The sequence below is a fragment of the Nerophis lumbriciformis genome, linkage group LG14, assembly GCF_033978685.3.
Source record: "Nerophis lumbriciformis linkage group LG14, RoL_Nlum_v2.1, whole genome shotgun sequence".
NCBI classification, from domain to species: Eukaryota; Metazoa; Chordata; class Actinopteri; order Syngnathiformes; family Syngnathidae; genus Nerophis; species Nerophis lumbriciformis.
The window spans coordinates 14,984,251-14,996,323 of NC_084561.2; the positions used below are offsets into that span (position 1 = coordinate 14,984,251).

General features: G+C 41.4%; 1 protein-coding gene across 1 annotated transcript in view; it reads left to right on the forward strand.

The window, feature by feature from the left end:
* Window positions 1-11,665, forward strand: part of nr5a2 (nuclear receptor subfamily 5, group A, member 2) — a 188,206-nt gene extending 176,541 nt beyond the window's left edge. The window contains exon 7 of the mRNA XM_061976004.2: window positions 9,960-11,665. Within this exon, the coding sequence (XP_061831988.1) occupies window positions 9,960-10,207 (248 nt within the window). The 3' untranslated portion in view covers window positions 10,208-11,665. The remainder of the gene's footprint in view (window positions 1-9,959) is intronic.
* The last annotated feature ends 408 nt before the right edge of the window (window positions 11,666-12,073 follow it).

The following is a 12,073-nucleotide window of genomic DNA, read 5'->3' on the forward strand; positions in this document are numbered from 1 at the left end:
TCCCCCTGGTGTTGTGGTTATGGCGGTCATTTACGTTCTGGAAGTAGTTTGACATGTACTTCGGTATCAGGGAGGTGTAGCGGATTTTATAGACTTGGCTCAGTGCAAGTTGTTTTACTCTGTCCTCCACCCTGAGCCAGCCCACTTTGGAGAAGTGGGTAGGAGTGAGGTGTGATCTGGGGTGGAGGTCTAGAAGTAACCTGACTAGCTTGTTCTGGGATGTTTGGAGTCTTGGTTTGAAGGTTTTGGAGGTGCTAGGGTACCAGGAGGTGCATGCGTAATCAAAAAAGGGTTGAATGAGAGACCCCGCTAGAATCTTCATGGTGCTTTTGTTGACCAGAGAGGAGATTCTGTAGAGAAATCACGTTCGTTGGTTGACCTTTTTGATTACCTTGGTTGCCATTTTATCACAGGAAAGATTAGCCTCTAGAATGGAACCTAGGTAGGTGACCTCATCTTTCCTGGTGATACCAATGTCACCCACTTTAGTAGTGAAGTCATTGACTTTCTTAAGGTTGATTTGGGACCCAAATAGGATGGATTCCGTTTTACCCAAGTGTATGGATAGGTTATTGTCAGCGAGCCAGGTGCAAATTCTACAGAGTTCAGCACTGAGGATCCTTGCCGGATACCAGCAGGGCCGAGTCATCCGCAAACAGGAACAATTCACAGTCGCATGCTGATGACATGTCGTTTACGTATATTAGGAACAGTAAAGGCCATAATATACTGCCTTGGGGGACTCCACCTGTTCCCTCCCCTCCAAGTAAGATTGCATCCAGCTCGATGAGGTTTTATCAAATCCGATTGCTTTAAGCTTATCCAACAGTATAGCGTGGTTTACGATATCAAAGGCCTTCTGAAGGTCCAGCATGACCATGCCGCAGTATTTGCCCACGTCCACCTCATGTTTGATGTGGTCGGTCAGATAGAGAAGGCATGTGTCAGTGGAGTGGCTAGTTCTGAAGCCGGATTGGAATTTGTACATGAGTTTTTTTAGTGGCAAGGTATCTATCGACCTGTTCATAAAGTATTTTTTCCATTACTTTCGAAACGGAACTGAGAATAGAAACGGGTCGGTAGTCTAATACTAGTCATAGATCATTCATTCTCGCGGGACTTTGGCACATAGGGTCAACTCTTTTAAAGGGGAACATTATCACAATTTCAGAAGGGTTAAAACAATTAATAATCAGTTCCCAGTGGCTTATTTTATTTTTCGAAGTTTTTTTCAAAATTTTACCCATCACGCAATATCCCTAAAAAATGCTTCAAAGTGCCTGATTTTAACCATCGTTATATACACCCGTCCATTTTCCTGTGACGTCACACAGTGATGCCAATACAAACAAACATGGCGGATAGAACAGCAAGGTATAGCGACATTAGCTCGGATTCAGACTCGGATTTCAGCGGCTTAAGCGATTCAACAGATTACGCATGTATTGAAACGGATGGTTGTAGTGTGGAGGCAGGTAGCGAAAACGAAATTGAAGAAGAAACTGAAGCTATTGAGCCATATCGGTTTGAACCGTATGCAAGCGAAACCGACAAAAACGACACGACAGCCAGCGACACGGGAGAAAGCGAGGACGAATTCGGCGATCGCCTTCTAACCAACGATTGGTATGTGTTTGTTTGGCATTAAAGGAAACTAACAACTATGAACTAGGTTTACAGCATATGAAATACATTTGGCAACAACATGCACTTTGAGAGTGCAGACAGCTCATTTCAGGCGCGCTAAGAACATATATTTTTCCACGATTTCAGCACTCAGGTTAACCATACCTAAATAGACACAAAATACTGCATTACACAAGACTACCCGAATGTACTCGAATGATTGAAAAAAATAAATGTTTTTAAGCTAAATTATTGGTAAACACAGTTTATGTATAATAATTTACGTAAAACCGCGAGTAATGAATAACGTTTTCATCAATTAATATATTCTGTAGACATACCCTCATCCGCTCTCTTTTCCTGAAAGCTGATCCGTCCAGTTTTGGAGTTGATGTCAGCATCTGCTTTGAGTGTCGCGGGATATCCACACATTCTTGCCATCTCTGTCGTAGCATAGCTTTCGTCGGTAAAGTGTGCGGAACAAACGACTGACCATTTCGTCGGCTTTCCCCACAGCCTCGTATTTTGAACAAACTTCGTCCAATTTCTTGCCACTTTCGCATCTTTGGGCCACTGGTGCAACTTGAATCCGTCTCTGTTCGTGTTGTTACACCCTCCGACAACACACCGACGAAAGTGAGAAAATGGCGGATTGCTTCCCGATGCTCCGAGAGCGAATAATAGAAAAGCGTTTAATTCGCCAAAATTCACCCATTTAGAGTTCGGAAATCGGTTAAAAAAATATATGGTCTTTTTTCTGCAACATCAAGGTATATATTGACGCTTACATAGGTCTGGTGATAATGTTCCCCTTTAAGGAATTTTCTGCAAAAATAATTGCATCCTAAGTTTTGGGGCCGGAGTTTTCTCATATCTGGGCCGGCAGTTGAATTACAAAGAAAAACAAAAAGCATTTTTTTCTCATATTCCTCATTGACCGGGCATGTGTACAGTCACGCAAAGGCAAACCCTCCTGGGCCAGCACCACTTTGGCGGTGGTACCGGTCCCGGTGTCGGTTCGGGACTGAGACCGCAGGCCACACGTCTGATTGGCAGCAGGAAAAAGCATGTCATGTTTGTTTGGAGTCCCTCCCTCCTACCCCCTCCACACACACACACACACACACACACACACACACACACACTCACACACAACCCTTTCCTGTCCTCATCTTGGCCTTATTTAGCCCCGCCGTGGTGTGTCACCCAGAGGTCAGGGTGAGCGTGCATGCCACATGCACACCAGCAACACCCGTGCATGCAGATTGTAATAGCATGGCAGAGTGCATCATAGATGGAAGTGCCTTGAAGGAGCTGCTTCTCCTTCTCCAGACCTCATTAGCTGCTGATTTATCTCCCCCTCCTTCCTCCTAATGCTCTGAGTAGGTGCAGATGTGTGTGTTGGAGTAAGACTGTGCAAGTGAGAAAGAAATATTGTGTGTATTTCCACGGATTAGTGTCTGATAATGTGTGTGTCTGAGAAGTAAGGGAGATTAAGTGGGCGCGATGGTGTGTGTGTGTGTGTGTGCATCTCCCTGGCGTGTGTTGTGCAGGGAGGGTGTCAAATAGACACAGGGACGCCGTCGTTACGCATCAGCCTATAAGCACACCCAACCTGGGGTCAAACATATTAATAAAAGATCACACACAGCTCATTAAAAATTCTTCAGCCCTGCACTCCGTGATCACGACAAGCGCCGTATAGTCCACCATTATCCATTTAGCACATTTTCCACTTGTCTTGCAATAATGCGCACAAGCCCCCAGTGAGCTTATTATTGTTATTGCGGAGGGAAAAGCGCTCGTGGCGGCACACGCAGGTCGGATTTGGGGAGGGATGCAAAACAGAAATTGCCGACAATGAAGGAGGGAAAAAAAAACTAACACCTGCACTCTTGTTGCACTCGGCAAGTGTTCACTTCGTGGAAAAGTGGTTTATTTGTGACGATATTGTTGTGATATGACTCAAATTAAAGACACTAACATGGCTGTGAGTCTGTCCTACATAATTTATGGACTCATGGGGATTGAAGCTCTCAGGGGGACCGCCCCCTTTTTTCTTTTTGCTTTTTTACCTGCTTCCTTCTGCCAGCAGCCCCACGAGACCGCAGAGAGCAGAATAAAAGGACGTTAAAGATAAACAATTTGATAAATGAGGTTATGGAATGATCTGTTTCATTTGAGAGATTTGGGCAGTTGTATCGGATTTGTTCCAATCCGTTTAATGTAGTGTTGGGAAACGTGGTTCTTTTTTGCTGACTCAAGTGCTTGTGAGTCACTCACTTAAGTGAATCGGGTACTTGCTTACTCGTGTCAAGGAAACTGCAGAGAAACTGGTACATGTGCAGCAAGTTCCTCCCTAAGGAATCGAGTCTTCGAATACCCGTGAGTCAGTGAGGCACATGTGAGACAGTGAAACTCGAAATTTTGTCGAGCACCTTTGAGTCTCTGAAACTTGAGTCTCGGTCGAGCACCTGAGAGTCAGTTAAAATTGAGTCTAAGTCAAGCACCTGTGAGTCAGTGAAACTCGAATCTCCGTCAAGCACCCGTTAGTCAGTCAAACTCGAGTTTTCATCAAGAGCTTCTGAGTCAGTGAAACTGGAGTTTTTGTCAAGCAATTTTGAGTCAGTAAAACACAAGTTTTTCAGTGAAACTCCAGTCTTTGTCAAGCACCTTTGATTCAATGAAGCTTGAGCCTTTGTCGAGCACTTCTGTCAGTGAAACTCGAATCTTCGCCAAACCCCGAGAAACAATAAACTGAGTCTTTTTTTGAGCACCCGAGAAACTCTAGTCTTCATCGAGCACCAATGTCAGTTAAAATTGAGTCTTAGTCGAGCACCTGTGTCTCAGTGAAACATGAGTCTCCGTCAAGCACCCATAAGTCAGTCATACTTGAGTTTTCATCAAGACCTTGACTCAGTGAAACTCGAGTCTTCGTCAAGCACTTTTGAGTCAGTGAAACTTGAGTTTTCGTCCAGCACCGGTGAGTCAGTAAAACGCAAGTTTTTCAGTGAACCTCAAGCTTTCGTCAAGCACCTATGAGTCAGTGAAACTTGAGTTTTTGTCAAGCAACAGTGAGTCAGTAAAACTTGAGTCTTTCAGTGAAGCTTCAGTCCCAGTTGAGTGCCTGTGATTCCGTGAATCTCCAGTCTTTGTCAAGCACCTTTGAGTCAATGAAGCTTGAGCCTTTGTCGAGCACTTCTGTCAGTGAAACGCTGGTTTTTGTCAAGTACCTGTGAGTCAGTGCAACCCGGGTCTCCGTCCAGCACCTATGAGTCAGTAAAACTTGAATCTTCATTGAGAACCTCTAAGTCATTGAAACTCGAGTCCCAGTTGAGTACCTGTGAGTCAGTGAAACTCGAGTCTTCACCGACCACCAATGAGTCAGTAAAACTTGAGTCTTCGTCGAGCACCGGTGAGTCATTAAGACTCAAGTCTCACGTAAGCACCTGTGAGTCAGTGAAAATCGAGTCTTGTTCGAGCTGTCTAAAAAAAACCTAGTTTTTTTCGAGCATTTTTGAGTCAGTGAAACTCTAGTCTTCATCAAGCACCTGAGAGTCAGTTAAAATTCAGTCTTAGTCGAGCACCTATGAGACAGTGAAACTCGAGTCTCCGTCAAGCACCCGTAAGTCAGTCAAACTCGAGTTTTCATCAAGAACTTCTGAGTCAGTGAAACTGCAGTCTTCGTCAAGCAATTTTGAGTGAGTGAAACTCGAGTTTTCGTCCAGCACCTGTGAGTCTGTAAAACGCAAGTTTTTCAGTGAAGCTCAAGCCTTCGTCAAGCACCTGTGAGTCAGTGAAACTCAAGTCCCAGTCAAGCACCTGTTAGTCAGTAAAACTTGAGTCTTTCAGTGAAGCTTAAGTCCCCGTTGAGCACCTGTGAGTCAATGAAACTCCAGTCTTTGTCAAGCACCTTTGAGTCAATGAAGCCCGAGCCTTTGTTAAGCACTTCTGTCAGTGAATCGCAAGTTTTTCTCAAGTACTTGTGGGTCCGTGCAACTCGAGTCTCCGTACAGCACCCGTGAGTCGGTAAAACTCCAGTCTTCATTGAGAACCTGAGAGTCATTGAAACGCGAGTCCCAGTTGAGTACCAGTGAGTAAGTAAAACTTGAGTCTTCGTCGAGCACCGGTGAGTCACTAAAGCTCAAGTCTCACTTGAGCACCTGTGAGTCAGTGAGCACTCTAAAAAGACTTGTTTTCTTCAAACATTTTTTAAGTCAGTCAAACTTGAGCCTTCGTCTAGCCCCTGTGAGTCAGTAATTACGCAAGTTTTTCAATGAAGCTCAAGCCTTCGTCAAGCACCTGTGAGTCAATGAAACTCGAGTTTTTGTCAAGCAACAGTGCGTCAGTAAAACTCGAGTCTTTGTCAAGCACCTTTGAGTTAGTGAAGCTTGAGCTTTTGTCGAGCACCTCTCTGTCAGTGAAACGCAAGTGTTTGTCAAGTACCTGTGAGTCAGTGCAACTCGAGTATCCGTCAAGCACCCGTGAGTCGGTAAAACTTGAGTCTTCATTGAGAACCTGTGAGTCATTGAAACTCGAGTCTCAGTGGAGTACCTGTGAATCAGTGAAACTTGAGTCTCAGTGAAGTACCTGTGAATCAGTGAAACTTGAGTCTTCGTCAATCACCTGTGAGTCAGTAAAACTTGGGTCATTGTCGAGCACTGTTGAGTCATTAAAACTCAAGTCTCACTTGAGCACCTGTGAGTCAGTGAAAATCGAGTCTTCTTTGAGCACTCTAAAAAAAAAAAAAACGTGTTTTCTTCAAGCATTTTTGAGTCAGTGAAACTCCATACTCCGTCAAGCACCTGTGAATCAGTGAAACTCGAGTCTTCACCAAACCCAGAGAAACCACAATCTGAGGTCTTCTTTGAGCACGCGAGAAACTCTAGTCTTCATCGAGCACCTGAGAGTCAGTTAAAATTGAGTCTTAGTCGCGCACCTGTGAATCATTGAAAACATGAGTTTTTGTCAAGCACCTGTGAGTCAGTCAAGGACCCAATCTGTCTTTTTTGTACAAATTCAGTCTGTTTTAAACACCTCGTTCATGACGTGCACATCTCCGGGTCCAGCAGGTTCAAAGCAGATAATAGCATAAAGGAGAACACAAGCAGGACAGTCAGAGTAATTAATACAAGCTAAATAGTGTGTTTAGGAGGGAAGTACAATAAAATAAACAATAAAATACTTTTCAAGAGTTGTAGTACTCACTGGAACTTCTCTGCTTTCTCCAAAAAAGTTTTCCTCCAAACATCTGCTGTTGATTAGACGTTTTGTTCACCATTAAAATCCAACACATGGAACTTTTTGTATCCATTAACTACACATTTCTTTATCTCATTATCACTTCCTGGGTCAGGCCAGTTTAATGCTGCATTTCTAACTGGGAAATATCAGACCTACCTGTATTAGCGTTTCGGCATATTTATTCATATTAAATTGGGCATTTTTGCTCAATTCTTTTAATATGTTGTACTTGTTTTAATTTATTTTATTGAATCTTTTTTTTTTTTTATGTTAATTTTGAAAGTCATTTATATTTTTAACTGTGGTGTGAGACTGCTGTTGTTTTTGTTTTTGTTATATGTATTTTTGTAAATTTAATTTTTAATCTTTACATGGTTAAAAAAACATATTGATATTGACTGATTGATATTTGCCAGTTTGTTTTAAATGTATTCTATTTTATTTATTTTACCGACCCATTCATATTAAATTGGGCATTTTTGCTCAATTATTTTAATATTTTGTACTTGTTTTAATTTATTTTATTGATTTTTTTTTTAATGTTAATTTAAATAATAAGTCATTAATATTTTTAACTGTGGTGTGTGACTGTTGCTGTTTTTGTTTTTGTTATATGTATTTTTGTAAATTTAATTTTTAATCTTTACATGGTTAAAAATAAACATATTGATATTGACTGATTGATATTTGCTAGTTTGTTTTAAATGTATTCTATTTTATTTATTTTACCGACCCATTAAAACAATGAATCGTGCTAAATCGGGTCCCGAAGCACAATTTTATTTGGAAGCCCCTATACCCTATTAAAAAAAATTGTTACACTTTTTTATCTATGTAAAACATGGATGGATGAAATTTGTATACTTTTGTTTTAACCAACCCTAGGTTTTACTTCAACAAATTCATATTTCGACATTTTATTTTTTTAGTGCAAAATAAGACATTTTACACAATGTTGCATATCTTTCTGACACATTTGGCGGGGATTCAATTTTGTAAATCTGTGCACCACACTGACAATGAGAATATCGGGAGAAATTTGCTAATAAAGTGGAACTTCAATTGGTTCTTGAACGGGGTTTGGAAATCGAAAAGTTTGTGCCCATAAGAAACAAAGTGCAGTACTGTATATCAAACATAGGGGGTGATGGATCAACTTTTTCTTTATTAATAAGCCAGAACAACAAGCTGAAGTGTGCCGTATATGCTGCTCTGCCAACACAGAAGTCCCTGTGGTGCCCTCACGAATGATCAGAAATCACAAAAATCCTAAACTTTACCAACCATATTGCTACAATAATAAACATTTTAAAAAGTAAAATCGGGCAGCACAGTGGAAGAGGGGTTAGTGCGTCTGCCTCACAATACGAAGGTCCTGAGTAGCCGTGAGTTCAATCCCGGCCTCTGGATCTTTCTGTGTGGAGTTTGCATGTTCTCCCCGTGACTGTGTGGGTTCCCTCCGGGTACTCCGGCTTCCTCCCACCTCCAAAGACATGCACCTGGGGATAGGTTGATTGGCAACACTAAATTGGCCCTAGTGTGTGAATGTGAGTGTGAATGTTGTCTGTCTATCTGTGTTGGCCCTGCGATGAGGTGGCGACTTGTCCAGGGTGTACCCCACCTTCCGCCCGATTGTAGCTGAGATAGGCTCCAGCACCCCCTGTGACCCCGAAGGGAAAGAGTGGTAGAAAATGGATGGAAAAAGTAAAATCTACCCATATTAACATCAACAGAGGAGCTAAAGAGACAGGAGCAGACAGGGGAGGGTCCGTGCGTGTGTATGCTCTTGTGCCGCTGACCAAGAGTAAAATAGGTCCGCTTTGGCGTATATTTTCCCTGAAAAGTAGGACATTATCCCAATTAAAACGTGTTGTGGTACGAAGCCTGCTCTGTTAATTCTTCCATACTTGTGAGCGCCATTAATGTACTCCTCGTAAATACGCTTTTTTAACTCAGAAGAAATGCACTCCTTCTTTCCACGCTAAGTTCCCGCATGGATCCACTGGTCCTTTATACAGCTCCCTCTCATCAGGTCCAGGTGCGCAGATTGCTGATCGCCCACATGCCGGCAGGGCGCGTCCCGAGGCGCGGCAAGCAGAGCGCAAAGATGAGGACGCATTCGAATGCGCCCTGGCCGTGACAGTACCCCATACTTGCCAACCCTCCCGGATTTTCCGGGAGACTCCCGAAATTCAGCGCCTCTCCCGAAAACCTCCCGGGACAAATTTTCTCCCGAAAATCTCCCTGGACCTGAGTCCGCTAACCCACAATATAACCAGCATACCTGCCCAATCACGTTATAACTGTAGAATGATGGAGGGCGAGTTCTTGGTTTCTTATGTGGGTTTATTGTTAGGCAGTTTCATTAACGTCCTCCCAGCGCGGCAACAACACACAACAACAGCAGTCACGTTTTTATATACCGTAAAACAGTTTGTCTGCCGTAAACAGCAATGTTGTGACACTCTTAAACAGGACAATACTGCCATCTAGTGCATTTGATGAAAGCACTTTTGTGCGTGCCACACAGCAATGCATCATCAGAGTTCAGCATGGTTAGAAAAATAGTGACAGAGAATAGAACAAGGATGGACAATTCAACCCTTAACTCAACAATGAGTAGATGAGTGGTATGTGTGTGTATATGTGTAAATAAATGAACACTGAAATTCAAGTATTTATTATATATATATATATAGCTAGAATTCACTGAACGTCAAGTATTTGTTATATATATATATATATATATTATAGCTGTAAATATACTCCTCCCCTTTTAGCCACGCCCCCACCCCCACCCCCCTCCCCTCACCTCCCGAAATCGGAGGTCTCAAGGTTGGCAAGTATGCAGTACCCTAAGATTCTTTGTTCAAATAAGGACAATAATGCAATTTTTTGTGGTCTCCTTTATTTAGAAAAGTATGAAAAAGCCCCGAAAAGTATCAAAATAATTTTGGTAATGATACCGGTCCCAAAATATTGGTATCGGGACAACACTAGTCTATTTCAAGATTTTCGACTTTTTAGCTACTGAAAAATTGGTAGACTCTAACTCTTTTTTTTCTGTGTTTTTCCATTTACTTCTAAAGATGTGAAGAACCTGGAGAACTTCCACCTGGTAGAGAGCGTCCAGGAGCAGGTGAACGCGGCGCTGTTGGACTACGTCATGTGCAACTACCCGCAGCAAACGGACAAGTTCGGCCAGCTGCTCCTGCGGCTGCCGGAGATACGAGCCATCAGCCTGCAGGCCGAGGAATATCTTTACTACAAGCACCTGAACGGCGACGTGCCGTGCAACAACCTGCTCATCGAAATGCTCCACGCCAAGAGAGCCTAGGGAGGGGACTGCATTACCCACAATGCAGCTGCACGGCCTGCTTTCGACTCTGCGAAGATGGACACAAACTGATATTGTGAGCAGGAAAAACAGGAACACTTGAACCAAACAAAGACGATTAATGTTCGCAAAGTTGTATAATATTATGAGTTGTGTTTGGACATTTATCAGTGGGCTGGTACTGTACAGACAAATGGACATGCGGTCAAGCAGCGAGGACTTTTTACCTGCCGTCACTGAACTCACCTGCATGGCAGCGGCAGCTTGACCTGACCAAAAACAGGACTGATATTAAAAAATTAAAAAAAGGTCTACATTGAACAAAAATGGTAACAAGTTCAAAAAAATGTTATAGAAAGTCCTTATGTTCACGTGCGCGTCCCATTTTAAGCAATGTACCTCAGAAAGTGTTAAATAAATTCATTTCATAATATCAGCTTAAAAAAACTTGTATTTATAAGCATTTTTTTTTTCCTGCAGAAATAAATAACCTTCCTTTTACCGTTTAGTACCAAAAAAAAAAAAAAAATGGCCAAAACAACATCATTTTTTTGGTTGGGATTTAGCCTGCCTTTGCCCGTATAGACCAAAGCCTGCTGCAGAAGGGAAGAAGGAACGTACACAAACCTTTAGAATCAGTATTATTAAAAAAAAAAAAAAAAATTGTGATGTCACAGTTATGTGAGTCTTGCCTTATTTCATTACCATGCTAGCTAACCGTGCAGATGTGAATGAAAATATGTACAAATATATATATAGAAATAAAGTATTAATGTTGTACAATTTGAAAAAAAAAAAAAAAAAAAGAATAATAACAGGTGTTTACATTCATGTGGTCATATGGGAGACAACTGTGATGATGATGATGATGCATCAATTGCAAAGCAATGATTTCCTAAAAAACAAAACAAACAAAAAAAACATCAATGACACGGAGAAAATCAGCTACTTCTTTTTTTCTTTTTTGTTTTGCGTGTACAGTGTTTTAGTTTCTTTTTAGTACTTCAATTCTGTCGTGAGACACTAAAATCATGACGGACTCACGCATAAACGTGTCATTTTCCAACTGTGTCTTTTTAAGTATGGCTGTATCACTTTTTTTGTAGAACTTTTATTCAATATTACTATTATTATTATTATTATTATTATTATTTACAGTGCTTTGACCTTTTTGATGTACAGAATGTCACTGGTTACGCTTAAAAATGAAAATAATTTATTGCGTCTCTTGGTTTCCATCTTTGTGTTACATGACGTGAGGTTTCGGCGCCACAATAAATTTGTCTACTGTAGAATCTTCTGGTTATTTCTCCACAAGCCTGAAGACGAAAACAAACGACAACAATATGCACACAGAAACAGAAAAAAAAACACGTGGATTTGCTATTTAGAGAGCTACAGGTGAGTTGCTCACTAAAAAAAACTAAACTTTTGGCAGAAATTGCTAGTGAATGCTAAAATGCTAATGGTTAGCACGCTAACCAGCTAGCTTCAGGTAAGAAAAAAATAAGAATTTTGGCGTATACCTGCAAAATTAGATAAAACAGCCAGCATGCTAACAGTTCAGATTTGTAAAGTACCAAAATATATGACTCAGGGGTGTTTATTAGCAATATTAGCTATAAAGGCTAACACTAGATAGCATCAAGTAAGAAAAAATAACACTCTTTGGTGCTTCAGTTAAGAATTTTTTTTTTTTTTTTTTGGCGTATGCCTGCAAAATTAGATAACACTGCTAGCATGCTAACACTTCACATTTGTAAAGTACCAAAATATATGACTCAGGGGTGTTTTGTTTTATAGCAATATTAGCTATAAAGGGAATAAGCGGTAGAAAATGGATGGATGGATGGATGGATAGCCAGA